Source organism: Branchiostoma lanceolatum, chromosome 3 (genome assembly GCF_035083965.1).
Source record: "Branchiostoma lanceolatum isolate klBraLanc5 chromosome 3, klBraLanc5.hap2, whole genome shotgun sequence".
Classification (NCBI taxonomy): Eukaryota; Metazoa; Chordata; class Leptocardii; order Amphioxiformes; family Branchiostomatidae; genus Branchiostoma; species Branchiostoma lanceolatum.
This window is the reverse complement of record NC_089724.1, coordinates 11,319,949-11,346,623: the sequence shown is the minus strand read 5'-3', so window position 1 is coordinate 11,346,623 and position 26,675 is coordinate 11,319,949. Positions and strand designations below refer to the sequence as shown.

General features: G+C 39.5%; 3 protein-coding genes across 17 annotated transcripts in view; 2 read left to right on the top strand and 1 right to left on the bottom strand.

Annotated features, from left to right (window-relative positions):
- LOC136430239 (signal peptide, CUB and EGF-like domain-containing protein 1) overlaps positions 1-15,805 on the top strand; it is a 58,826-nt gene extending 43,021 nt beyond the window's left edge. For 7 of the 13 annotated variants that reach the window (XM_066420667.1, XM_066420668.1, XM_066420662.1 and 4 more), the window contains 14 exons: positions 274-483; positions 804-923; positions 4,243-4,287; positions 7,223-7,444; positions 7,736-7,838; positions 8,261-8,364; positions 8,584-8,754; positions 9,118-9,306; positions 9,705-9,866; positions 10,138-10,335; positions 10,866-11,018; positions 11,244-11,323; positions 12,092-12,244; positions 13,433-13,546. In XM_066420667.1, coding sequence (XP_066276764.1) covers positions 274-483; positions 804-923; positions 4,243-4,287; positions 7,223-7,444; positions 7,736-7,838; positions 8,261-8,364; positions 8,584-8,754; positions 9,118-9,306; positions 9,705-9,866; positions 10,138-10,335; positions 10,866-11,018; positions 11,244-11,323; positions 12,092-12,241 — 1,907 coding nt within the window. In that variant the 3' untranslated portion in view covers positions 12,242-12,244; positions 13,433-13,546. Of the gene's footprint in view, positions 1-273; positions 484-803; positions 924-4,242; positions 4,288-7,222; positions 7,445-7,735; positions 7,839-8,260; positions 8,365-8,583; positions 8,755-9,117; positions 9,307-9,704; positions 9,867-10,137; positions 10,336-10,865; positions 11,019-11,243; positions 11,324-12,091; positions 12,246-13,432 lie in introns of those variants that run through there. The other 6 variants (XM_066420670.1, XM_066420676.1, XM_066420669.1 and 3 more) reach the window with 5 other exon arrangements.
- On the bottom strand, positions 15,093-22,020 carry LOC136430241 (pyruvate dehydrogenase protein X component-like). The gene is made up of 12 exons (XM_066420679.1): positions 21,858-22,020; positions 21,294-21,377; positions 20,795-20,895; positions 20,268-20,485; positions 19,898-19,999; positions 19,338-19,491; positions 18,934-19,002; positions 18,619-18,694; positions 18,150-18,211; positions 17,692-17,850; positions 17,431-17,495; positions 15,093-17,055 (listed from the first exon to the last, which is right to left on the bottom strand). The coding sequence occupies exons 1-12, from the start codon at positions 21,979-21,981 to the stop codon at positions 16,806-16,808; spliced, it is 1,464 nt and encodes a 487-aa protein (XP_066276776.1). The 5' UTR covers positions 21,982-22,020; the 3' UTR covers positions 15,093-16,805.
- Positions 22,021-22,208: 188 nt separating this feature from the next.
- Positions 22,209-26,626, top strand: LOC136430244 (methylthioribulose-1-phosphate dehydratase-like). 3 transcript variants are annotated; one of them, XM_066420685.1, is made up of 8 exons: positions 22,210-22,457; positions 23,372-23,514; positions 23,664-23,712; positions 24,063-24,180; positions 24,355-24,490; positions 24,671-24,731; positions 25,033-25,139; positions 25,465-26,626. In XM_066420685.1, exons 1-8 carry the CDS (start codon positions 22,410-22,412, stop codon positions 25,568-25,570), a joined length of 768 nt encoding a protein of 255 aa, XP_066276782.1. In that variant the 5' UTR covers positions 22,210-22,409; the 3' UTR covers positions 25,571-26,626. The 3 variants fall into 3 exon arrangements, with proteins under 3 accessions (XP_066276783.1, XP_066276782.1, XP_066276781.1); XM_066420684.1 differs by having other exon boundaries at positions 22,212-22,457; positions 23,369-23,514; XM_066420686.1 differs by lacking the exon at positions 24,671-24,731 and having other exon boundaries at positions 22,209-22,457; positions 23,369-23,514.
- The last annotated feature ends 49 nt before the right edge of the window (positions 26,627-26,675 follow it).

Sequence of the window (26,675 nt, the reverse complement as noted above, 5' to 3'; positions counted from 1 at the left end):
CCTACCATTTCAATATCCTAGGGTTATCAAGAAGGCTATGATAAAACCTCAAACAAGGATTAAAGACATCCTTTTTTGGTAAAAAGACAGCTGAATTTAGTACGACACACGTATGACCATCCCACAATACAAATGCCCTCAGTTTATGATCATACAACAATGACCGGGTTCTCATAGACCATTAGAAAACATTCAGAATCTTATTGTCTGCTGTGCTTCCTTTTCCTTGACATTAGATTTTGTAGTTAACATCTTAAGTCTTGATTTTGGCAGAAGCAGAGATGTGTATACCCCTGAAGGCACCAGCCAAGGCGGTCCTCACCTGTAACAAGGTGGGCGACAAGGAGACGTGTGGTCTGACCTGTAAGACCAGCGCACACTTCTCCTCCGAGTCAGAAGACACGTACACCTACAGCTGTGGCAGCGACACCGAGTACGAGTGGACACACGAGAAAGTCAACGCCACCATGCCCAGCTGTTCAGGTGGGAACAATGCACCTGAGATAACCTGAACATTGTATGCAGTACATGATGTTTCACAGACTTTGTCTTGCTGACCATTTGTGTCATGATTATGTTTGGGATGCAATGTTTCTGTAGTAAAATTCTGATCCCAACATCTAGAAATACCCGGCTATGATCATGTTTGAAGTTTGCAAATTGTGAACTAAGTAGTTTAGATGACTTAAGATCTTTTTGACTAATAGCATTGAGACAAGACGTTAAAGAAGCCTTTTCCAGTAAGTGAGTTGTTAAAGATTTCTGACCATTATTTCATGTGTTTCTTGTATTTCTGGTTGCAGAGCATGTTAATGCACCCAGCCTGAAGAGAAAAGCACAGTTTAAGTTCTCAGCAGACAAATGCCGACTGAGAAGAAGACACAGAGAACGGTTCCAGGACAACTTCAGCAGGGCATTATCAAGTAGGTCTCCTTATAACTCCTTCTAAGGCATTATCAGCGCTTGTGATGTATTGGTCTTCTCAATTGAGATGCAATATAGATCTTTTACCTTGGAGACATCTTTGACCTGGGTATGAAAATTTAGAAGTCAGAATAGGTCTCACCACTTCTCGGGATATAATTGGATTACCATGATTCCCCTCTGTGTTACTCATGATTCAGTTTGCCATGTTGGAGCTGTCACAATGATGTCTCTGTCCTGCTCAGATGTTGTGAAAACAAGGAATACATTCAAGCATCCAAATCTTGGTGTCACCTCCAAATGACCGATGTTTTCAGTATACTTTGTCACAATAGCTGAAGCTTGTCACAAAGAATGTGCTGTTTGTACCAGGCCGGTTCTTGTACTTTCTCAGTGTTTATGCAACGTCCCTTGTTTGAGTATTCGTTCATGTAGTGCCAGTAGGAGTTAAATCACTGTCACTGACTCCATTGTAAGGGCTGCTGGAGTTACAGGACATTTGTGTAGAATACAAGAAGGAAATGGGTGAGACCGGTACATGTATCTTGAACACAGGATGTCCAGGAGAATGATCATACTTTAAGCACAACATTGGCAGGGTAGCAATGGTTGGAACAGACACAGGCTGATCAACAATGGATTTCAAGCTATTAGCATGGCACCCTTATAGACACATGTAGTGGGAAACTTAATCTGCCCAGATGGGTTTCTTGGAATGTATCATTGAGACCTGCAGAAATGATAGGGTTAGTTTTATGTGATAGATCTCCAACTGGAGGCCATTATAATATTTATATCTATATAGGTGTTTGTTTTATCAGATCATTTTATAAGAATGTTACTGTTAGACTTCACTTCACAAGTAATAATTTCTATTTTGAGTAAACCAGACTACAAATCATACATGACTGTAGAAGGTTGAAATAACAACACTGATACATTTTTTATGAACACAACAAGGGCAATTGTGAAGATAACATGCAATTGTGAAGAGAAATTAGAAATGTCTAAATTGACCAGAGTGCATACAGAGCATTTCTTGTACTTATACATGTATGACATCAAGTGTTTTCAATTAGAAAGACATAACAAGTTACACAAAGGTAGCATTATTTACATGATGGGTTCTTGGGGAAAAAGATTGTGCACTTTTAATTTTGGGGATGTATACTGGGCCATATACCTATACAGTCAAACCTGCCTATAGCGGTCACTCAAGGGACTGGCCAAAATCGACCGCTATGGACAGGTGGCCGCTCTATAGAAATGGTTGATTGACCACGAGTAATAAGTGGCACATGTTTTCTGTAGCCACTGAGAAACATTTATTTACATACATGTACAGTCAAACTTGGTCTACCGACCGCTTCCACAAGACGACCATCGCCTCAAGATGACTGCTTTGGGTAGGTCCGGATTTTTCCACAAGCAAATTAAGTCCAACTCCAAGTCAATCTATCGATCCGCCCCCAATCCAGAGCACATGCGACCAAAATGTTGCCAAAGACAACCATGTCATTTTCAATTGCGTGTCGACATCATTTATCAGCAAATAAATGTGGAATTTCACGGTAAAATCAGCCTGTTTCGGTCAGATTCCTTGCTGGGAGAAAAAAACAACAGCTGCAAGATGGCGCCTGAGGTCATAGGGTCATTGGGATAGTCTACTGTAATGTGGGTGCAGCTGCAATGTGTGAGTTATGATTTTACTCTACATTAAATAGTACAAAATGTAAAATTATCTCGTCAAAGAAGTTCTTTGAATAAAGAGAACAGAATATACAAAGAATGGATGATTTTATAACTTTTTTTAGAGGAGAAAAGGCGTCTGTATTTCTTTAACAAACTGCTCGCCCATGGTACTACTAGTGAAGTAACCCAAGTAAACAAAGCGTCCCGCTAGGACCGCCTGCAAGAGGCTCTGTCAAGTTGTCTGCAAATTTCTGGCGTTTTAGCGGTTCTGGAAATTCAAAACCAACACCAGGAGCAAAATAAAACCATGCACAACATTTTCATGGGTAACACTGCAGCTATAATGACATTTTTTTCTGCCAAGATTTGAAAGAAGGTTCCCGAATCTTGCGGCGACCATGCGCCGTGACCGTTATCGGCAGTGTTTCCAGACCCGCGGGACCGAAAATCGTGTGGCCGCGACCTCGTTGGACAGGTGACCGCTATAGCCTAATTCTTAATGCTTATGTCAATGGGAAAAATCCAAGGGACCGACAAAAAGTGACCACTATGGGCAGGTGGCCGCTATGCAAAGGTGACCGCTAATACAGGTTTGACTGTACATGTATCTAAATTTCAGAAGTTTGAAGCTATTTTACACTTTGAGCTGGAGCTTAGTCAATGCATGTGTTAGAGGAATCTTTAGCAACACTTATTTTGATATTTCTTCTCTCTTGTCTTGAAATGTTTTCAAGCAAAAATGAAACAAATTGTTTTACATTTACCATTCCTTTGTGCACATGTATTGCAGTAAAGGAATGGAACAAACTATACTTTTAAATCTGTACTTTTCTTTTCCCTCCTTTGCTTAGGATGTCTTTTGTAAGGCATTTCAAATGGGCAACATGATATCGATGTACATTGCTTGTAATGTTAGATTGACAGCAAAAAGGTATCTTTGGAAATGTTATATGAAGCATTCTGACCCCCTGAGCACCATTCTGACGTGACCAGGACTCTACTGTGGGTGGAAGGCATGTTGTACAGTAGCTTGGCCTCAGTCTGTGTCTGTAATATTCTCGGGTGATACTTGTCATGATCTCCAGTGTTTCTTCTGATAGTCCTACTTCCGAGCCAAATTGTCCCACATGTCCTTCCGAGCCAAATTGTCCTACTTCCGAGCCAAATTGTCCTACTTCAGAGCCAAAGTGTCCTACTTCAGAGCCAAATTTGCTTTGGAACTGGATTAAATATGCTGCTATATAGATATCACCATTCATGTGTTTGGTGGGTTGGTATGGAAGGTGAGCTATTGAACTTTTTTTTTTCAACTTGTTAGCCAGAATTGTTGTTACCAAAAATCCAATGTCCTGTATATCAACTCAAATTGATGACCAATTCTATTTTATTTTTTTCTGATTTGCCAGCTGTTACAGGCTAACTTTCTGGTCAAAGTCAAAGCAAAATGTAAAATTTTTGATATACAAACTTAGATAAAAGCATTGCCCTCAAATCTCTAGATCTACAAGGGTTATGATCAATAAATGAACAAGACCCTCAGAACATCAGAGGAAACACTGGAAAGACTGCCTTAACTTAATGATCTCTGATAATCTCGTTTCCTTTCTCTCCTCTTTTCCTCTGCAGCTCATGAGTTGTCCTCTCTAACTGGTTTGTCCTACTCAGAGATAGGTACCAACTTTTCCCATTTATTTCTCTTGAATACGGCTCAACATACCAATAAGTATCAGGTAATGCTGATGGTCTCATTCTTCTGACAAAATGCACAACTGCAAATTCTTAGTGGATCTCCTTGTAGCATTTTTACTTTTAAACCAAAACCGTTGATGAGTTTTGTAACAGCTACCAGGTCTACAATAATTTAGAAAAAGCATATGTTGTGCTCACTTGAGAATGATATGAAGGAACAAAATTCCCTATAAAAGTTGTCAATGGTTACAGATAGTGTTGTTGGTGTGTTGAGCCTCATACCAAACAAACTTGTGGTTTATGCAGAATTTGTGTCAGTCAGTGTGACATTTGTGTTGCAGTTTCTGTGTTGTGTCTAGGAAATCCATGTGTTTTGTGTTTCACAGCTAAACACATCAGTTACAAGTTATAAATCTAAACCATGAAAATCTAACTCTAGGTTACATGATTAGGATTAATGATAGAGAAAAAATTAATGTGGCTGTCTTAGACAAGATGTAGCCTGACCTGTCCATATTTGGTATGGCTGTTATAATGCTGTCCTCCATCTAACCAATGATGTGAACAACTGTTACATTATTGTGATTATATCAATTTGATTGCTACATTTCTTCACCAAACAATACACTTGATGTAACAGCCATATTAAGTATGTACACAGTAGTGCCTGTGTGCACATTGTAGCTAACCGCATGTCCTTCCAGCACAGATCCCACAACTGCACTGTCTTTTGCCCACCATGCACTGTGCTTTTGAGCCAGGGTAGATAGGAGGAGGGAGGATATAGTTGATAAATATTATTATAATATGTTACTGCTTATTTCATATAATACACCTGCATTTCAGTTCTGCTGTAGTTGTGTTGTAGGAAACTTGAGAATCAGACTTACTGTTATCAGTTGAATGCAACAGCATGGTATTCAGCACCACAGACATATCAAACTTCTCATCCAAGATCTCAAAAGAGGTTTTAGCAATACCAAGTTACCAGCTGATGTATTTAGTATTTTCATTATAATCATAGTTTTACCTTAGGACCTTGAGTTTTATTTTTCCTCCACTTGAAAAATACAACTGATTAGCCAGTTATTACCTCGATGACTATCAGCAGGAATAGGTTTGGTACATGATTACATGTATACTACAGATGCTTAGAAGGTGTGATTGTGAGAAGATTGTTTCTTGGGTGGCATTATATTGCTTTGTAGATATGACAGGGTTAAAAAGCACAGTGCTAGTGTGCCATCGCTTCCAGATCACTTTTCGTATGCACGAAATGCTCTGTAAACTGCTCTCTTTTGCCTTTGCACTTTTTACACATGCTTTTATGCTCCATATTGCCCTACAGTTGCCTATGTTATGCAAGCTTTGCACCTACATGGCTGCATGTAAATTAGTTTCTAAAGTCATTCAAGTGTCCTTGCTTCGATCTGCATGCAACAATTGCACTTGCTAAGCTCTAGCATTTTGAACTATATTAAGCTTTTTAGTTCCTGCGCTATAGTGTCTATATGCTGTAATGGGTTTGTTAATTAAGAGAAGACTTATATGTAATGTATTAGATTTAGATGTTGCTAAATTCACAGAATACTAGAACATGTTGGATGTTTCAATTACCTAGAAATATGGGGGGCAGCTATCCATTATAAATTCTAGCAATCACTCCTTTGCCCAGGTGTGCATAGCTTTGAAGCTACATTTCTAGGATAATGATAATCAAATCTCTCCTTACCAAAGTCTAGCATTTTTGGCTGCCCTTTGACTAGTCTGTGTATTCATGAGTAACAATACATGTTTACATGATCATTTCATGCAAATGTCCTTCATCTATCTGGGAAACCACACTGATGCATGTACCTTCATTGTCCATCATCATCATTTTCCATCACTTGTGACTTTGTTTTTGTGTCATGTCAGCATTTATCTTCTAGGGATTGAAATACATTCAATTTGTTGATGTTATTGGTTTTGTGACTTAGCTGGGCTTGAAGATGATTTTCTTTTAGAACTACATGTACATTTATTTAATTTAACAGTCTTTTTTGCATGGGTAGCCAAACTACCCCCTACTATAAACTGGCATCTGAGATCATTTTGGAATATTTTACAATGATTTAAATTTAGACGTCTGAGGGACAAGCTGAGTCGAAAAAAATGTCTATCTCCCAATAAAAGCCACTTACCTTTGCGCATGTATCTCAATCACATGCATGAGTAAATTAAAGGCTGGAAGCTATGCCTTGTCTGTCAAAGGTGCTCAGATTCAAGCCCATGCTATTCAATTAAAATGTTATAATGTTAGTTGCATTTTCTGTACTATTAGCTTGAGTTAAGATGACTATGTCAAGGTTGATATCTCATTGTTTTTGCCTTTCCCTCTATATTGTATGCATATCATGTTTCTTTACTATCTTTCCTAAATGCAGCCTGATGCAACATTTGATGAGAATTAGGACCAAAAACAAACAAAAAAACTGACTTTTTGACATGTATCCCAGACCAAAGTACATACTATTAGATTGTCTTTACGTTTAACCTTTTGATATTTTTAGTGGAAATGGATATCCTTTCCACAGATTATTATTTCATTGCCTATGCCATAATGATTTAGCTGACAGTGTAGATATTCTCTAAAAGTATGATTAGCTCTTATTGATGTCTGCACCAAGAAAAAATTCCAAACTGTATGGTACAATTTATCGTCTTCATGTTTGATTAAATACTTCATTGAACTTAGAAAGTCTTCTTTTTTAAGATATGAATTTAATTTAATTTCAATCGAAAAATTTGAATTGACCTTTGAATTTAATAATGGAGAATACTAAAATTTGGATTCAATCGTCCCTTTGGTCCTTCTTCCCATGAAATGTGTCTCAGGTTCAGATGTACCTCTGATTTCAGTCCTTCTCTCTAACAGTGTCCCTCTCTCACATGGCAGAGCAAAGAAGGTACCCTTGTACAGAGCTATGTCAGGTAAACTATGTCAACCTTCGGTGTGGCAACCGGCCCACACGCACCAAACGTGCCAAAAAACGCCGCGGCCGGCGACGGAAGGGCCGGCGCCGCGAAGTGGAGGGTCAGTCTGGGTCGGTCATCGTGGCCGAGTTTGAACTGCAGATGAACCCAGAGGAACCTACGGGTAAATCTTTGTGATTATACTTTACCAAAACGTAGGAAGGTGCTCCAACTATTCCAGTATGTATTTAGTAGTTATACAGTTATAAAGTCTGGGCTCAAAATACTGGGTGCACGGGCACTTTTGTGCACCCAACATCGGAGCTGTGCACCTAACTTTTTACAACTGCAAAAATGAATTTGAGCCCTGAATACACAGTAAATATCTACTTTATTCTATTTGACAATGTGTGATCACTTTCTTCAGAGCTTATGACCAGCTGATTCAACATTTCCACCTCATGTCTCTCCACAGATAAATGTGATGTGAACTGTGTCCGTAGAAGAACAGAAAAGAAGCTTAGAAGAACAGTCAACACCTTAAGGAAATCCATCAATAGGGAACAGTTCTTTGTCAGGTAAGGCAATTTGTGAAAAAAAAAAAGCTGTTAGATAGGATTATTTTTCCAGAACATCGTATAAATGGATTTTTCAAGTCATGATAGTCACACATTCAGAACCTTCCCACAACTTTGCTTCTGGCTAAGTTGGTGATGGGTTGGGAGTAGCCTGGAATCCATCCTATTCTAGCTCCAATTTGCTCCTCTGATTGCATCCAAGCAGAATACGACTTTCCCCATTTTGATTTTTCAAAATTTATAGTCAGCTGGGGCAGAGAACTTTTAAAGACTTAGTAGGCAACCTTATCAACCAACAACTAATCACAGATGACCTTGTTCACGACCAACTCTCAACCATGGTCTGAGAAAGGTCAAAAGGCTATGGCTGGCAGTATGTGTGAGAGGGGCTTTACTGATCATTGAATCCCTGTGTGCCTCAGGTTTGCAGGGACAGACTACGAGGTGATGAGAAGGTCATTGAAGGCTGACCGAGGAGTGGAGTCTATTTGTACCCTGGGGCAGATCATGGTGGGAGACAAGTGCAGTAAGTAAACACATGGTGGTTTCAATATGTAGGCTAACTTTGCAAAATGCTTATTGATAGATGCAAGCAGCAAAATTTAAGTCTTGTGTCCTTAAAATAACTGTTGTGCTTGTCCATAACAAGTTGTCCTACATGTATGATCAGTGAGTTGTTGATTAAATCACTTGACTTGAAATTCCTTCAGAGTTCATTTTGTAACTCGTAACTGCCTTGTATTAGTCAGCTGCAGTGTCGGCTCCTACTTTAACATGGAGAGTGGCCGCTGCGAAAAGTGCCCGTCTGGCACCTACCAAGATGAGGAGGGGCAGCTAACGTGCCAGCCCTGCCCCAGCGAGGGAAGCCGCTCTGCAACTGGCATTGTGGGAGCAAGAAATGTCACGGAATGTGGAGGTATCACAGTTCCTTTTACTATGGTCAGATGTTAGTTAGTGTCAACTTCTATGGTCAAGACCATTTGGAGAATGTTCTTTCACAGTATTGTGTATGTGTTACCTGACGAGAATGGGTCAAGTGTGTTCCAATGTAAAGTCTTTTTTCAAAATCTGGTGAACATTATACAATGTCATGTTTATGCTAAGGTATGACAAAGACTGTTTTTAAAAGGATTTGGTATCTTCATATAACATGTATCTGCAGCTGATGTTGTTGAGAACAATATCAATTCTCACTGATTCAGGACCCTGTCAATCTCATGATATACATTATATGATTTGAACCTACCTCTTATGGACCATGTGATTTTGACTGAAACAGTTCTATATCACACCATCCTAGGCCAGTGCTCCCCGGGCCACTTCAGCTGGGACGGTTTTGTGCCGTGTATTCCCTGTGAGCTGGGCACCTTCCAGCCAGACCCCGGCCGGACCTCCTGCTTCTCCTGTGGGGGAGGGGTCGGCACCATCAGCGACGGGGCAACCAGCTTTGAGCACTGCATCGTTCGTGGTGAGTGCAGGGACAACTTTCTGGAATATTTTTCAATTCCTCAGATGTTTTTCCAATGACTTTTGTGACTTCTTTGGCTTTCGCATAATGTTCTCCTGCAGTTTTATTGTACTATGGAGGTATTTTCCTCCTGCTATAGTTGTCAGATAGGAACAAAAAGATTTTGTCAGTTACGATATTGATTGATAGATAAAAAGAAATATACAGCTCAATAAACATATTCTTAAGGCTTGTTTCTGACTTTGGAAGACATATTTATAAGTTTGTCAAACACACACACAATGTCTTGTGCTGAATTCTAATCAGCTGAAAACTATGTATGGTATCATGAATGAAACATTTAACGTTATATATTATATGATAGACAGCAATTATCAATCCCGGCCCTCTTCTCCCAGAATCCTGTTCAGCAGGCCAGTACTACAATGTCCAGGGTGGGCAATGTCATCGCTGTCCTCACGGCTTCTACCAGCCCAGGGCTGGACAGAACTTCTGTGTGCGCTGTCCAGGCAACACCACAACAGACTTTGATGGTTCCACTAATGAAAATGAGTGCAAAGGTCAGTCAGACATCTAAGTCACTTTGATGTACAATGATTTGTGCTAGCTATTAAGTCTTGCCTTGGGGATGGGAGGGCTTTACACAAAAACTACTGAACGCAAAAAAAAAAAGGCAAAAATTGTTATACATTTAAAGTAAACATAGCATATGAGCATGTTTTGTTTTAGGACTCTACATGAATGGTGCCCTTGCTACAACTATAATGATTTGCCAGGAAACATTCACATTAAACACATGGCTTGGATTGACGACATAATTTCTGTTCACAGACAGGACCTGTGGTGGTGAGATAGGAGACTTCATGGGGTACATCCAGTCCCCTAACTACCCTGGGAACTACCCGTCCAACGTGGAGTGTACCTGGCACATCGTCCCGCCCAAGGGCCGGCGGATCCTGGTGGTGGTGCCGGAGATCTACCTGCCTGCCAAGGATGACTGTGGGGACGTGCTGGTCATGAGGAAAGGAGGTGAGGGAAGGAAAGTTCTACATTAGACTGTAAATGCTCTACCTGCTCTGTTTTACCTCCACTCTGCCAGTTTTAGTGTTCACGATAGGATCCAGGCTAGTTATATATGGTGGAGCATCTCTATAGGGGACAAGATTTTAGTTACCACATTAAAAGGGTGGAGCATCTCAAAAGGAACAAGATGTTAGGTTAGTTACAGCATAAAAGGATGAGAGAATTTCAATAGGGGAAAGGATGTTAGTTACAACAGAAAAGGGGTTTGCATCCGCCAATATCTTTTAAGATGAATTTCCCACTACTTTGACATGTCACCTCATCATGACTCCTGTAGACACTAGGTCAAATTTAAGGGAGCCTTATCTACACTATCCCTTCTAACATCACTGAAGACATAGTCATAGAACAGTGTACTACACAGCCAGTTGGCTCTTTGCTGTGGCCATGGTGTCTTTATAAGGATTACTAAGGGAAAAAAAGACATTATATAATTATGACTCCTGGCCATAATTGAGTCTTTGCTCCTATTTCAGCATCACCATATTCTGTCACCACCTACGAAACCTGTCAGACATACGACCGGCCGATCGCCTTCACGTCACGGTCACGTAAGCTGTGGATTCAGTTCAAGTCCAACGGAGCCAACAGCCAGAAGGGCTTCCAAGTGCCCTACGTTACCTATGACGGTAAGCTAAATATTCAGCTTATATTTTTTCAAATTATGCACTTGTAACAGGCAATAGTGAATTTGAGGAAAGCATGACAGATAGTCTGAAGAGTTGCTGATGAAATGGCCATGCTCAAATGCTGTGTTTAGATGGATGATCAATCAAGAAAGTATGCATGTAGTCACATATGTACATGTAGTATTGCATTTCAATACTTTTCTACACTTTTGTTACTTCCTTCAGAAAATTATCAAGACTTGATTGAGGACATAGTGCGAGATGGCAGGCTGTATGCATCCGACCATCACCAAGAGATACTTAAAGTAGGTGCTTTTACTTATTGGATATACATGATACTCTTATCCTCTGGAGTTTATACAATACATGTTTTGTTGTTGTGTCTACATGTCGCACTCCTTTTTACATTGAGTTCATTTCACAAAATTTGTTTTGAAAAGAAGTTGGACAACACTAGATGTAGAACGCCTAGTGGGCAACATGAAGTGAAAAATAAGAAGTAATAGCACATTACATGTAGTCTCTGTCCTCTAACAGTTTTGTCTCAACTAATCTATTTGGACACTTTGACCATTTGCAGTGTTTTTGACCTGACTCTAAGATATTGAAATAGTGCAAAAAGGAAAACATGTTTAGTAGTCAGTAGGATGAAGGCATGCTTTCTTTTTATATATCAGTCTATCATGTCTGAATTATTATACAGTTTTAAATTAATCCAAGACTTAGGTCCCTAGTTTTGTTAACAGTATGGCTCTCTTTGTGATAGCAACATCAGAGGTATACTACATGTATGTTACATCTGACCCACCTTGTGAATAGTTAAGTATCACAGCAGTCCCTATATAACATAATTCATTTGTTACAAAATGGAGCTCTTTCTCAGTCTACAGTCCCTGTTATTTGAGGTGTATTGTCTAATGTCACTGGCCGAGGCTTTTACCAAGTTACAAGTGGATAGAAAATTTGTCAGAGCTGAGAAAGACTCCTACTGCCCTTTATTGAGCCCAGTGTTATGTAGTATACCTCTAACAGTCGTTTGCTGTGGACTAACTGTAGTGTGTCTGCCGATGCAGGATAAGAAACTGGTGCAGGCCTTGTTTGAAGTGATAGCGCAGCCCCGGAATTACTTCAAGTACAGCTCAGCAGAGTCCACGGCCATGTTCCCACGCTCTTTTATAAAGTTGCTGCGATCTAAAGTCACCAGATTCTTCAGACCATTTTAAAACGTGGGTTACACAGTTAGTCTTCCTTTTGCTTTTTTTAGTCTCATTTCATTACCTTCCATTTCACAGCGCTGTCACTTAAACTAAATTGTAATGCCATCGTTTGCTTTAAGCAGCTGTCTTGCCAAAAGTAGCATCCCCTCATTTTATACATGCACCCAGTAAGTCACCCATTTTCATTGTCATTAAAAGTATATTCTTGTCCATTTCACAATAATTCCAACATTTCCTGTAAAGGAACCAGCCGTGAGTCATCTCTATTCTATTTCAAACCATCTCTTTGTCACCAGTATGCAAAGTTTTAGTCACTTTGAAAAAAGGTTTTTAAAAAAAAGAATTATGTCAGTTCAAAAAAGGAAGACTTCTAGGTTTGACACCTTGGCTGGTCCCTCCATATGTCCTCACAACCATCCACCAAGTTCTCACCAGTTTCCTGATCATGCATGCATCACATTGTCTCTCTGTTTAACTCAATCTTCGTCTACATGTATTTGGTAAAGTTCACTTGTCATCAAGGTAAAAGATCTGTAGTGCAATTTGCCAGCATCAAAACATTGTGTTTGGTAACCTCTCCTATAGGCTAGCCCTAACATTAGATACCAAGATAGATTGCTTGACATAATCTCTGTCAAATGTCAAAAATTTGTTATTGACTTCACTATTTATTTGTTGTCCTGATACATTTTTGAAGACATTTTTGGGATCTATTGGAACTTGTGTGTCATGATATGTCTGTTTCAGTGTTGACAAAGCCACACATGAGTGTAAGACTTGGAATGATTGTGGTTTCAGCACCAAGGACAGACCCATAAGCAACCTAATCACAGCTTTTGTTCGTTCTCAAAGTACCTTTTTTAAAACATGACAAAATTTTTGAAGTCACCCTCAACAAGAAACAAGCTTTCTTAAAACCTATTTGCAGACATTTGCTCGTTTTCTTTTTCATATTCAGTCAGATTGAACAAATTGTGTGTACAATGTATGATTAATCAAACATTAAACAAAGACTTTTGCCATTTACTCTTCTTTTCATTACACTGCCTGTTGTCAATAAAATTGGTCATGTGAAGTATCCCCCCTTGCAATTTTTGTTTGTTGGTTGGTTGGTTGGTTAGTTGGTGTGTTTAAAAATTGAAAACCTTCTGCTTATCTCCCTAATGCTTTAACTTATGCCTTCTTCTGTTATCACAGGACAAAAAGCTGGTGAAGGCACTGTTAGATGTGATTGCAGAACCTGTGAATTATTTCAAATATACAGCTTCCCAAGCAAGGGCCATGTTCCCACAATCCCTTATCAACTTCCTGAGGTCAAAGGTTGCCAGATTCTTCAGAACATTCTGAGAAGTTTGTTGTAGTCCTTGTTTAAAGAAAACATCAGTAGATGTTGTTTCTACATTTTTGGAAAAAAGTGTTGATATTATGTCAGATTGGGGGTATCAAAGTAAATGATAAAAGGTTATTAGACATGGAGTCCAACAATTTTGTTGAATTTTATTACTTTTAACAAGTGGTAACAACAGTACACGATCCGTTTTTCGAGTTTCATGTGAAACATTGATACACAGACTGCTCGTAGATGGTTTGTTAATTTAGAGAGATTATGGAAAGAGACAACTGCCTGTGCTTTTTTGTGGTGAGATTATGCAGTGATATTGGAAAGTGGAAAACATGGCCAACTTGCATTGGTGATGGTACACATGTGAATAAGCAGATCCTTAATTTAGAGCCTTTTCTGATTAACCAAAATGTAAGAATATGTAGACTTTGCTGACTTATACCAGGTATTAGATTTGAAGCATTCTAGTAAATAGGCGGTCAGGTGTGACCCCATACCAGTGTTGCAAATGGTGCAGTAAGTGTATTATTTTTGTAGAAATGAGGAATGTGTAGGTTTGTTTCAAGTTGCAGATATTTAGGCTTGGTGTTGGGAAGAGGATAACTGTTGGGTTTAAGGGTCTATATGTGGAACAATGTTAACATCAACAGTCTCACTAACATTATTTTGTATAATACAAAAAGTTATTTTTATCATGATTTTATATCAATGCAAGGGAAGACTGTGTAAAAGTGTACAGAAGTGAATTTAACTGCACTATTGTAGTATTTTGAAGCTGACTTGCGTGAATGAAAAGGGGACAATTGTTAGAAAATTGCTGTGCATGACTTTTGCTGAAGTTGAAAGTATATCCTAGTTCAAATTTCCAACAAGTTTACAATTCTTAGAAAATCAGAAAGAAAATTGAAAAAAAAATGTATCTATTATTTTACTTAAGATGAGGTTGACAAAAAGAGATTTTCTAAAATCTGATCGGTGTCTCCCAGAAAACATTGCTTGTTCTTATAATGTAGCAAATTGTTGTACAATGGTGATTCTGCAGCACTGTTGGCACTGATGCATTTACTGATGTCAAAGGTTTGGCCAGAGGGAAAAAGACTAATTTAGAGAAACTCATGTGATCTTTATGCAGTGGATTTATCTTTGTGCATGTTCAGGTGTGGGAATGTAGACAAGTGGAGGAAACTAAATTTGAATGTCCCAACAAGCTTGTTATTCTAATGTTTGCCTAGATTTGCACTTGATGTAGAAATCTTTTATGTGGGAAAGTGCTTGGGTTGAGGTATTTTGAGAGTGTATCTTAGTTAGTCTTTTATATTTCGTCTTCCCTATGCTTGAGAGTTTATTGTCTTTTTTGTGATGCGCTCAAAAGTGCAACTCTGAGATGTACTGAATGTATTATACATGATAGTTATTACACGTACATGTAAGGCCACCAATGGAATATGCTTTGGGGTGATAGTCACGTTAGCAAACAGTTATTATCTAAAAAATGTTTTATTTTCTAGTCCTGTAGTGGTTAAAGATTGTTACTAGGTTTCCTCCTAAAAACCAACACAATTCCTGTAGAATGTGGTAACAGCTCGGTTATTTTATGTCATTATAAATTGTACTGGTTATTACAGTCTAGACCAACAGTGTTCCAATATTAGAGTGTATGTCATTTCACTTCTGGAATAATTAAAGGCCACTATTGGACCATGCAGCCTTTTCTATTGTACACTTGATGGGTTTATTTAAGTAATTCACATGTCTGTATGATAGTATGTTTGTAAAGCTTTGCGTTCACAAACCAGAAGAATTGTAAGGCACTTCATTTAAGCACCATATCATTTAACTCATTGTTCTTTTAAATCTTCCAGCTTTCGTTGAATAGGACGATGTCAGCCAGTACAAAGTTTGGCCTAGAACAAGTAAGGCCAACAAGCAACAATTAGCTAATGTTTAAAACAATTGTTGGATATTTGAAGGGAAGAGAGTCATAGGTTATCCAAACGTAGGATGAGCATCTGACTGTTAACAACCATGAGCAGTACTTCCATTTTGTAACTTAAATTTATCTTTAAAGCTTTCAAGTGGGACATAGTTGGATAATGATGCTGGATTCATGTGAGGTGTGTTGTAAGCTTGCACTGCCTACGAGCATATAATGCCTAACGCTAGCAAGGTCACCTTGCAATGTCAGTTTTCCAAACAAAGTTCAATAAAACCATGGGACTATACTGTTACACATGTACCTTATTTCTTCCAATGTGTTTATTTATTTCGATTTACCACATTTGTGGAAGGATTGACATAACAGGTGAACTATCACCTTTTCAAGATGTCATCCCAGACCGGACTGTAAGGTTTGGACCATCGCACACCGGGGCATGCCCCTACTCTTTTTCGAAAGGTGTGGTGGGTTCTTTAACGTGCGTGGGGTGTGGCTCTCCCCAAACACGGGACCTCCATTTAACGTCCTATCCGAGGGACGTTCCTAACCCTAGATGAGCTAGGTACTCATTTACACCTGAGTGAAGTGAGGAAAGTCCTGTTAAGTGCCTTTCCCAAAGGCACAATGTCGGGGTGCAAGTCCGGACATGTCTCTGGGCACACCAGGATACGAACCATTGTTTGACAGCGGAGTGATCTACCACTGCGCCACACGGACGCCACCTGTCACCTGTGTCATCTGTTCCCCAGATTTTTCTCCCAGTCACGTGACTTGATGTTGATTATCACGTGACAGGAGACAGTCATATACAGGCTTGAGATAGTGACGCCCCCTGTCCCTGTTTAAAGTACTGCGTTGTCTGCGGATTTGGATCGCCTCCCGAACACCCCTAGAAAACCCCCAGAATCTCTGGTTAGTTTTTCCATGCAATAACACTTTGGAAGTAAACACTGACAACACAGTTTTTTTAATAGATAAAGCACAACTTTCCTGCTAGTGGTTTTAATTGCAACATTCATAATTTAATACTCATTTGTGACAATAATGTGGAACAAACAAAATCAATATTTCATAGACATAAAACATTTTGGTTTAGTACATACATTTAGCATCGAAGTTTCTTACAACAAACAGTTTTCAATTAAAATGGGACCGAAAATGAAAGATCAGAAATGTCAACATGACCTTTTTGAAAGATTATTTCATGAGCCCAAAACTTGGTTTCTACAAGACGTGCTGTAGTTACCTTGACAAAAATTTGATCATAGCACTAGTATTACAGGTCTATATGATCATAACAAAGCTGCTTTGAAAGGATTCTCCAAGTTTTCTTTAAAGTTCTCCAGAAACGTGGAGGCCAGTGCATCATCGACTACTCTGGAGTCAGAACATAGTGTCACCAACATGACGGTTTTCGTTCTGTGTCCGTCCTCCATGGGTTCCACCAGGATACGCGAGCCGCCGATCGCCATGATGCACGCCTGTGGGGGGTTGATGATGGCACTGAACTGACTGATGCCAAACATCCCCAGGTTGGAAACACTGCAGAGGCAAAGAAACACTGTTAGCCATGTTCTTATACAGGCAAACCTGGATTCAGCAACCACTCGAGGGACTGAGAAAAATGGTTGCTGAGGACAGGTGGTTGCTGAGGACAGGATGGGGTTAACTATGTAAAAATGGACGGGGTTATTTTAATGTGGCTTGTGCCTGCACCAAGTGGTTGCCTAAACTGATTGTACAAACCAGAAAAAAATCATTTCTGGTGTCAGAATGAGCTTGCTTCCTAGCTCTCTAACACATTACTTCCACAAGACTGAATAGGAGGAACAGTGAGTATCTGGATTAAACAATGTACCAATTCCTAATATGAACTTTAAAAACAACTCTCATTACAAGGCAGTAAGAAGTCCACACCTGAATGTGCCTCCCTGATACTCCTGAGGCTGGAGTTTTCCTATCCGCGCTCTCCCTGCCAGCTCCTGAGAAATAGGACACACGTCAGGCAATATACATTTTCAGCCCAGAACAACTACATCTTTCTTCTATCTCCACATCTTTTTCTCAAACTCAAAGCAAAGGTCTTCACAACCATTGATAGCTCTTCACTTGATTGAGACTACATGAGTTAAGGGTACAAGAGTAGTGTTTGAAAATTGTACTGTGCTTGTTTATTACCTTGACAGTTTCAGAGATGTTCTGTAGTCCTCTGGATGGTACATCTGTTACTATGGGAGTAATTAAGCCTTTGTCTGTTGCCACGGCAACTGATATGTCCACATTGGAGAGCAGCTGTACCGCCTCCCCCGTCCACTGAGCGTTTACCTCAGGTACAGACTGTGTGAGCAGCAAACAGGGAAGATGATACATTTGTACATGTGCAACTTGTGAAACATTAATGTAAGCACAACTACATGTACATGTATAATGTAACCCATTTACTGTTATGGTATTTTCTAGTTCCAAATGTAGGATAGATTAGCCTTGTAGTATTGTTGATTAATACTAGTGGTTGCCACACATTGTACCATGTACGATTGTCCAGCAACTAAAATCATTCACAAAACAAGATTCTACCTCTGTTTTACAAAAGCATTAATTTTACTTGGACTCAGAATGTATCAAAAAAACCTTACCTTTAGTGCCTTCCCGACAGCCTTGATGATGAAATCATTTACAGAAACCTTAACACCAGAACCTTGGAACAGGAGGGGAAATGGAGGTTGAATGATACTTGTATTCATGTAAAAAGTTTCATATATGTGATCTTCTTTGATGTGAACTAATATCAAGTTAATGTGAGTTTGGTCAAATCAATGCCTATGAGTGACTTCTATACTTGCTTAAGCCACATCAAGTCTAATGGATTACTTTATTTTTTCCTTAACTCCCTAGAGTCCACGAGCAAATCTGTTATTGCTTTCTCTGTCTCTCTCTCTCAACTAAAAACTTTACAGCAAATGTGGATTTTATGTAAATGTATCCCATACAAAAACATTTAATGATTCATATCTGCTATAAAATGTCTCCATGCTTTATTATCACCAGGAAATGAACAGGATGATAACAGGTCAGCTAAAAAACCTCTTTCACTTTCAAAATTACCTTGTAGTTGTTTCCTAAGTCTCAGTACTGAGTCCATGTCACAGTCTATACTGCTGTAGGCATGTGGCACTGTAGTCTGGAACATACAACACTACAGTTAAGGTACAGAGGGACTAGTAAATGTCACACTTAATTGTCTGCTGCATTTCTTTTAACTTGTAACATATGCATACAGCTAAACAGACCTAGACCATATACATGTACTCAAGATCAACTTTGCACAGGTTGTTACATTTGGATACAGTCGACAGATGCATTGGAACAAGTGAGGATAAGTCATATTATGCTTTAAGAGATATGAATATCAGTTGCTACCTTTGATTGTGTGAGTCTTTTTGCTATTGTCCTCCTCATATTTGTGTGTGGGATGTCAACATACTCATCCTGAAAGACAAAGCATTTCCTGTTACAGAAAACAAGTTTGATGACTCAAATAAAGCAGACACCTGACGTGGAGATTGCACCTTGTGAAAACATCCCTTGGTCTTAAGATCAGACAAACTACATTGTGAAAGCAACATGCCAGCAGCCAAATACATGTACATGTACAATACAATAAATGCCCTTGACCCTAATTTTTAAAGGCTGATACTTATGGAGGAGCAACAAAAGATTAGATGGATTTTGTCAATGTCTTTTGTGTGAAATTTTTTCCTCATCATACAACAATACCCTACCCCCATAATCCCCCCATGCACCATGCACCTGTTTGTGCTTACCTCTTCTGCTGCAGCAGGGGGTACTACAGGGTGTGTAACTGGGGGAGGGGGTGGGGCAGGAGCAGCTACAGGGGTGGGGGGAGAGGGGGCGGTAGCAGCAGCTGGGTCTTGTGTCCTGGCACTGGGGTCACCAGCAAGGAACTTCAGCACATCTCTAGAGAATAAAACATGAAATCATTGCTGCTCTTTGCCAATAAATATCTTTTATAGATGGTAACAAGTGTTTCTTAACCCAGGAACATCCATAAGGCCTAGGAAAATTAATGTTGTGTTCCCATAGTCGATTTGCCATCAGAAGGATGACGACGGCTCATGTTGAACTTGTGTTCCCAATTACATCCCAATCACAAACAAAATCTGCTGTCCACAACCACGTAACAAGAAAATTGTTGAAATCCATAGCATGGGTCACATCAGGTTGGTAGATTCCCTTTAATCTAAAGCCTTCAAAGATTTCATTAACATTTGTTTTGTTCATCCACACACTTTTTATCTTTTATCATATAGGAAAGTTCTTGGAGAAACAGAATTCTGCATTGACTTGAAAGATGTTCACCCACCCTTTGAGTAGTCTTCCATGTGGCCCAGTAGGTACAATAGCTGCAGGGTCCAGACTGTTGGAATCTACCAAGTACCTTACTGCAGGGGACAGGTCAGCATGTCTGGAGGGACAGAAAACATGTACATGTCAGGGGGTTGGTGTGGAGGCTTCAAAACCTGATCATGACTGAGAGTGTCAGAAGGTTGAAAGAAGAGACACAGCGCAGCAAGATTAACTAACATAAACAGTCACTTGTCCCATGAAGATATGTCTAGATACTACAGTATATGTGTCATACTCTTTGTCTCAATCTCACAAAGCTGGTGTGTGATGTCGAAGGCTATATAGATACAGATACAACACCAATTATAAAATTCCCAAACCCTTACCCTTTCCCCCCTGCCATATGTCTCACAGATGAGAACTCTGATGATGAGGCGTTGCTTGTGGCCACAGGTACAGCTGCAGGGACATCAGTGGGGGTGTCCGCTGTGGCAGAGGGAGTGCCTGTCTCTGTGGGCATCTCCACCTGAGTGTGGTCTTCTCCTTCAGGCACCATCAGGGCTATCAGTTCGTTGATGCGAACATTCTTCGTGTTCCCTGGTATCTATAAGGGACATTAGATTGTTAACTATGACATGCCTGAACATATTTTTCTAATTCGGGAAGAGAAATAAATTTCTTTTTTTAAAGATCGGACTTCATGTTTTTCTCTATAAAACAACCTCTGACCCAATAGTCCGGTTTAGTTCTGTGATCCCTTTTCATGAATTTTTCATTCCTTCATCAAAAATTGTTAAACTGTAAGCTTTTACTGGTTTAGTATAGAAAGAAGTTACAGCAGAATATGACAAGAAAAACTACCTAACCTTGGCTTAACAAATTACTTCATTGAGAGATTTTTTACGAAACTTACAATAATTTTTGCTAAGACTCCATCATCATCAGCATCCATAGTGAGTGTTGCTTTGTCCGTCTCAATCTCGCACAGCGCATCACCAGCTGCAACTGGGTCTCCTGTACAAAGTATGAAGTATAACCATCATGAAACCATAACAAGGCCAATCTATTAACAGCATCTGATCATGATAACACTAGTCTAGAATGTCTTGTCAGAGGTAAAGCAATTTAAACAAGAAAATCCATTTAACATGTTACATGTAACATTGTACAACATGACCATATCAGAATTTTACAGCAGGTGTATAGTAGAGAAACAGTTCCTGAAAATAAAATATACTTTAGTACTTAAAATATTGATTTCTGACATACTTTGTCTACTAAATGAATAGAAGCCTTATGCTCAGTCTTCAGAATATTGATACCTTAGGGATATATATTTCTACGCAGCTAAAACAATAAGAAACAACTTTCAACTATTATACTACATCATCATGTGACAAATGATGACGAACCTTCATTTTTCAGCCATGAGATGATGGTACCTTCCTCCATGGTGGGGGACAGGGCCGGCATGTGTAGCTTTATTGGAGCTACACCTGAGCAGAGATCATATATAGAACAGCTGAGTGAATGTAATTCACCAAGGATTTCACTTATAATAGTAAAATCTAAACTGAAGACAGTGGACATCTACTAGTAATGCACTGTACAACTACCTACACACTTACCGCCGTGTAGTATGCTACCATTTTCATGTTCTCCTCTTTTCATAAGATCGTGAAAACTAATTTTTTCAATGATTTTATAGAAGTTAACAACACACAAAAATGAACTGTTTTAAAGCTATTAAGTATCATTTTATATAACTTCTGCAACGTAGATTTGTGAGGTCTCAGTGAATCCTTGGCAAAAAAAGAATCAAGGTTAATGTTTCTTATACACACTGATGTTTAACTTCTTGGATGACGCAAGAATGTACGCGAAAGGACAGAAATGCGAAAACTTGCCCCTCCCCCTCCAAAGAAAAATAACCTTTATAGAAGCAGCAAATGACTCCAGACATGAAAACTACCCACCGAATACTTCTGAGGTCCTCCAGAAGTTCCTGTACCATTCTGTGCAGCCTGTCGGACGCCCTAAGGCGTGAGAAGGCAGAAGTTTGGTCCGACCTAACGTCCTCCACAGGACAGAGGACGCCATGATGGCCTTCTCTTTAACTCAACTCTCGCGGAATCTCGCGCAGCTTCTGCAAAACTTCCAACGGCAAAAGCTAGCAATTCCCCCCAATATCCTTCAAAAGAATACTTAATAAAACAAAATATATGTTTATGAAACGTTGGCTGCCATATAGAGTACTTGTAAACGCAGTAAATGTTGTTTATTGACACGAAAAGTTTGAACCACGTGACTAGTCCGAACTAGATCTAGGAAGATTTGCAGAGTGTCAAAGGTCAGAGCCTATTGGGATAATACACGCGTGGGAAACATTTTTGGCTTCTTTCTGTTGAGTTGGTCAGCTCTTTTGGAATTGATTTAGTGCTTAATGTTCTGCACGGATAGGAGTGGTAGACATAAGATTTCTGTTAGATCTAGCTTTTCATGCTTCCACGAATCTTCAAGCTGAAGCCATGAATGGTGCAACATCACAACCACAAGGAACCATCTCAAGGGACAAGGTATTATTATCATAATTCACTATTTTGTGGACCACTACCAAATGTGTGAGGGACTTGCCTTGAATAATCTTCTCAATGTGAAACATGAATGTGGTCATCTGTATATTATTAAAGTGTGTCGATGTTTGTGTCTGTTGAACATGTCTTTTCAAATAAGATATCCCTAGCTAATTTGGATAAGGCCACAGCAAGTAAATTTTATGGATGACATCCTCCGCAGACTCCAAAATGAATGAGATAGGGCAAAAAAAAACAAGCCGGGCCCCCCAAAAAAAACAATATTCCTATATTTTCACATTTTGAGATCATAATTCTTGTTAAACAAGAATTGAGGCGACGAAATATGATATCATGACCAACAGGTCTTTTAATAGTCCTGTATTCATTCATGTATAATATAAAACCTCCTTGATTCAGCAGTAAACATGTCCTTGTAGATGTGCATACATCTCAATAGACTAATTACAACAAATGCAGAAAGGAACTTGTTGTACCATCATCTGAAGCAACTACACTGGCTTTTCATATGCGATGAAACACCTTGCGTATACAGCTCAATTAACTAGAACCCCCCCCCCCCCCATCATTTATATACTGTCCTTGCTAGAACAAATGCAGAAAACAGCTTGTTATTATACCATCATGGACAGGAACTACACTGGGTATTCATATGCAATGAAACACCTTAGTCTGTCAACGTTTACGACATATTTGCCAATTTTTGGCATGTTGACCACCGTCGGAGGGCAATGAAGTTTCTTGATTTTATTTCGAAATCAGGCGAAAATTAATGAGCGCGCTGATGTCATCCATAAAATTACTTGCTGTGGCCTAACGTTAATCATGAATGATGGCAGCTGTGCGTATGTTATGGTTTTAGGACTAACCTTTATCATACATGTTCCCAACAGCAGGTTGTAAAACATAGTGCCCACCCCCAAAACTGGAGTGAGTATGGTCCAGAACATCCCAGGCACCTGATTCCTGCACTACTCCGACAGTTTTATGACCTGGGCTGGGTCACTGGCACAGGAGGGGGGATCAGCATCAAGCTGGGGTGAGTATGCTCATATCTTTTCCTTATGATATTGCATTGCAAAAGTACAAATCTGGTCACAGACAGATGAACATCTGACTTCTGATGGCAAAAACTCAGTTTTGCTCATAGCATTCTCACATTCATCTCGCCGTTGCTTTATGTTACAGAGATGAAATCTACATCGCACCTTCAGGGGTCCAGAAGGAGCGCATACAGGTTACTTCTATTCTCCAATTTTTGTGTTGATTTTTGATTAGGACAGAGGCAGCTATTGCTTGTGTCGTAACCCACACATAGTATACCCGTTTTTACCCGAGTCTGGGTAGCGTGAGGAAAGTGTTAACCTTTCCCAAGAGCACAACATCGTTGGCGTCAGGTGTTCATTTCTTAAAGCTATGCTGCTTATAAACTATGCTCATTTTGCTGATTCTAGATAAAGATTGTGAACAATACAGGTTATGATTAGTAGTATAAAAAAGATGACATTTGTGTTTATTTTTTCCCTTTCCTATATCTGTTTTCAAATATGATGGACATCAGTTACAACTTTGTTTCCTCCTCTTAAGCCTGACGACCTGTTTGTGTGCAGTATGGAGGAAGAGGACATCTCCTGCCCTCCCCCAAGCAAGAAACTGAAGAAGAGCCAGTGTACCCCGCTGTTTATGAATGCCTACACCATGAGAGGTACTCTAGATTTACCCCATATATAGTAAGCCTACTAGTACAGAATAGTTAGTACATGTACTGCAACTTTAGATCTAATTGGTACAAAATCTTAATTTGATAGGGATTCAGGGTGTTAAGCATATGTCTTACTTTTGCAATATTTTCAATTTTGCTGTATTATGATTATCACAGGTGCAGGAGCAGTGATCCACACCCACTCCAAGGCTGCTGTCATGGTAACGCTGTTGAACCCTGGGAAGGAGTTCCGAATTACCCATCAAGAGATGATCAAGGGCATCAGAAGGTCAAAGTCAGGGGGGAACTACAGGTCAGTGTGACCTCAGGTCAAGGGAAAAAATGCAGCTCATGGTAACCTGAAGGTGTTGTTAGTTGGGTAACAGTGCTTGTTAGAAGCAATGTTTCAAAAGGGACTTTGTATTGATGCCGTTTAACCTTTGTATACATTTGTACATGTATGTTATAGTATAAACATATTCCTCACCCTCAGATACTTTGATGAGCTGGTTGTGCCCATAGTGGAGAACACGCCGGAAGAGAAAGATCTCAAGGTCAGCCAACAGTGTGGGACTGTGGCAACATTACTTGGCAGTGACCATTGACTGTTAGTTCAACAGAACTCTGGATACAGTCGATGTACATGTATGTCAGTCGTTATCAACCACATACCAATGATACCTGCTCTCTGTTGACATGTTCTTAGGACAATGTTGTCGTCATGTTCTACTGCTGGAGTGAACTTCTCAATTAAAAATACAGAATACAAAGATTACAATAGACTAGTGTGGTGACTATATGATATTGAACAATATTCAGATGAATAGCTCAGTCTTCCCATTGTTTCAATGACAGGAGCGTATGGCTCGTGCCATGGAAGAGTACCCAGAATCCTGTGCAGTGTTGGTGCGGAGACATGGCGTGTACGTGTGGGGAGACTCGTGGGAGAAGGCAAAGAGCATGTTAGTACAGATATATCTTTAACTCTCCTACCTAGCCGCTGAATACTTTTCACAAGCCCTGTAATGGGTCTGCAGCCATGTGTGATCAGTTCTATCATCTGCAGTATTGCATGATGGAAGCAGAATTAATTAATAATCTTTACATCATAGGTGAGCTGGAGAGACATTTTCTTGTGCTGCTTTCAAAGCAGTTTGTATTTTTTTAAACAATAAGCACAAAGACAATACGATTTTGCTCACAAACTTTACAGCACACATAAAAATGATGATGATGATGATGATGTGTAAACATCAATCATGACTTGTGTGTTATGACCCTCCCCAGGTGTGAATGTTATGACTACCTGTTTGAGTTTGCGGTACAGATGAGACAGTTGGGCCTGGACCCAGCCCAGCAGCCGGACCCTGCTGTGGAGAAAGGCATTGTTTGAACCACAGGAGGGTACATCTATAGACTTGCCACTCACATTGGCAAGTTGACTGATGTGGACATGCTGCACATGATAAACTTGACTTTCATGATACTTAATCTTTGATAGAATGTCAAAATCTAAAGCTTTAAGAATTGTCTGTGGATTACTTCACCAATGTGCCATAAGTTGTGTCAAGTGTTAATAGGAACTGTTTATATGTTACAATGACTGAACATTTCCTACCTGAAATCTTTAAGTACATGTACCTGAAATCTTTTAAGTACCACAAATCTTTTAAGTACCTCAAATCTTTCATATACATGTACCTCAAATCTGTTGTGCCTCATACATATCCATTTGCTGGACGATTTTTATGTCATATTTACTTCAATGTGATCAATGAAACATGGAGATAGAGCGAAAGCACATCCAAGATTATGGTTCCTTTACTTTAAGGGATGGCATTACCCTTGGATTAGATTTCTTTAATTTAAACATGGCTGCTACAAGAAGATATTAAAGTACATAGTGCACTATTTGTCAGCTCATACGTATTATTGTTGAGATTCAGCTGCATACAAGATTAATGGTATCTTTGTTTCAAGCTGTGAAATAGTAGATATTGGAAATATTGCACTGTATTTGTCCTTTGGATGAAATCCTTTGCATGTTTGTAATACATGTATCATTGGATTGATAACATCAAGGAGGACCTCCACCACCTTAATCTACACGATGTAAATCCACAGGACAGAGGCACCTGGCGAGCGGCCACCAAGCTCCCCCATCAGCATGCAAGCACGTCGAACCCCCAGATGATGGGGAAAAGAAGACGATAAACCGGATACCTACCTACCTAACTACCATTGATATGTTTTGCCAAGATATGAAAATTTGTACCAAACGGTTGAAAATATTCGTCATTTGATGACCCCTTGATTACCCCAGCTCACATCATGCATGCTGATTGCATCAACATAATGTTAAAAGTATTATTTATGATTGTGATACAATATGATAATATTAATAGTTTAGCAGTCATGTCTGTACAAAATAAACATATGAAATTATGAATTGCTTGTGTACTTCCAGTCACTTCCAGAACAAGTTGCAGCAGATTCAT

What these genes read in the sequence shown, in the direction of transcription:
- LOC136430241 (XM_066420679.1), bottom strand. Translation starts at nt 21,981, where the DNA reads ATGGCGTCCTCTGTCCTGTGGAGGACGTTAGGTCGGACCAAACTTCTG. An exon ending in GAGGACCTCAGAAGTATTCG is followed by an intron (nt 21,378 to 21,857) that starts GTGGGTAGTTTT and finishes ATCTCTGCTCAG; the next exon opens with GTGTAGCTCCAATAAAGCTA. An exon ending in ACTTAGGAAACAACTACAAG is followed by an intron (nt 18,212 to 18,618) that starts GTAATTTTGAAA and finishes TCCTGTTCCAAG; the next exon opens with GTTCTGGTGTTAAGGTTTCT.
- LOC136430244 (XM_066420684.1), top strand. Translation starts at nt 22,410, where the DNA reads ATGAATGGTGCAACATCACAACCACAAGGAACCATCTCAAGGGACAAG. An exon ending in GGGATCAGCATCAAGCTGGG is followed by an intron (nt 23,515 to 23,663) that starts GTGAGTATGCTC and finishes TTTATGTTACAG; the next exon opens with AGATGAAATCTACATCGCAC. An exon ending in AAGTCAGGGGGGAACTACAG is followed by an intron (nt 24,491 to 24,670) that starts GTCAGTGTGACC and finishes CCTCACCCTCAG; the next exon opens with ATACTTTGATGAGCTGGTTG.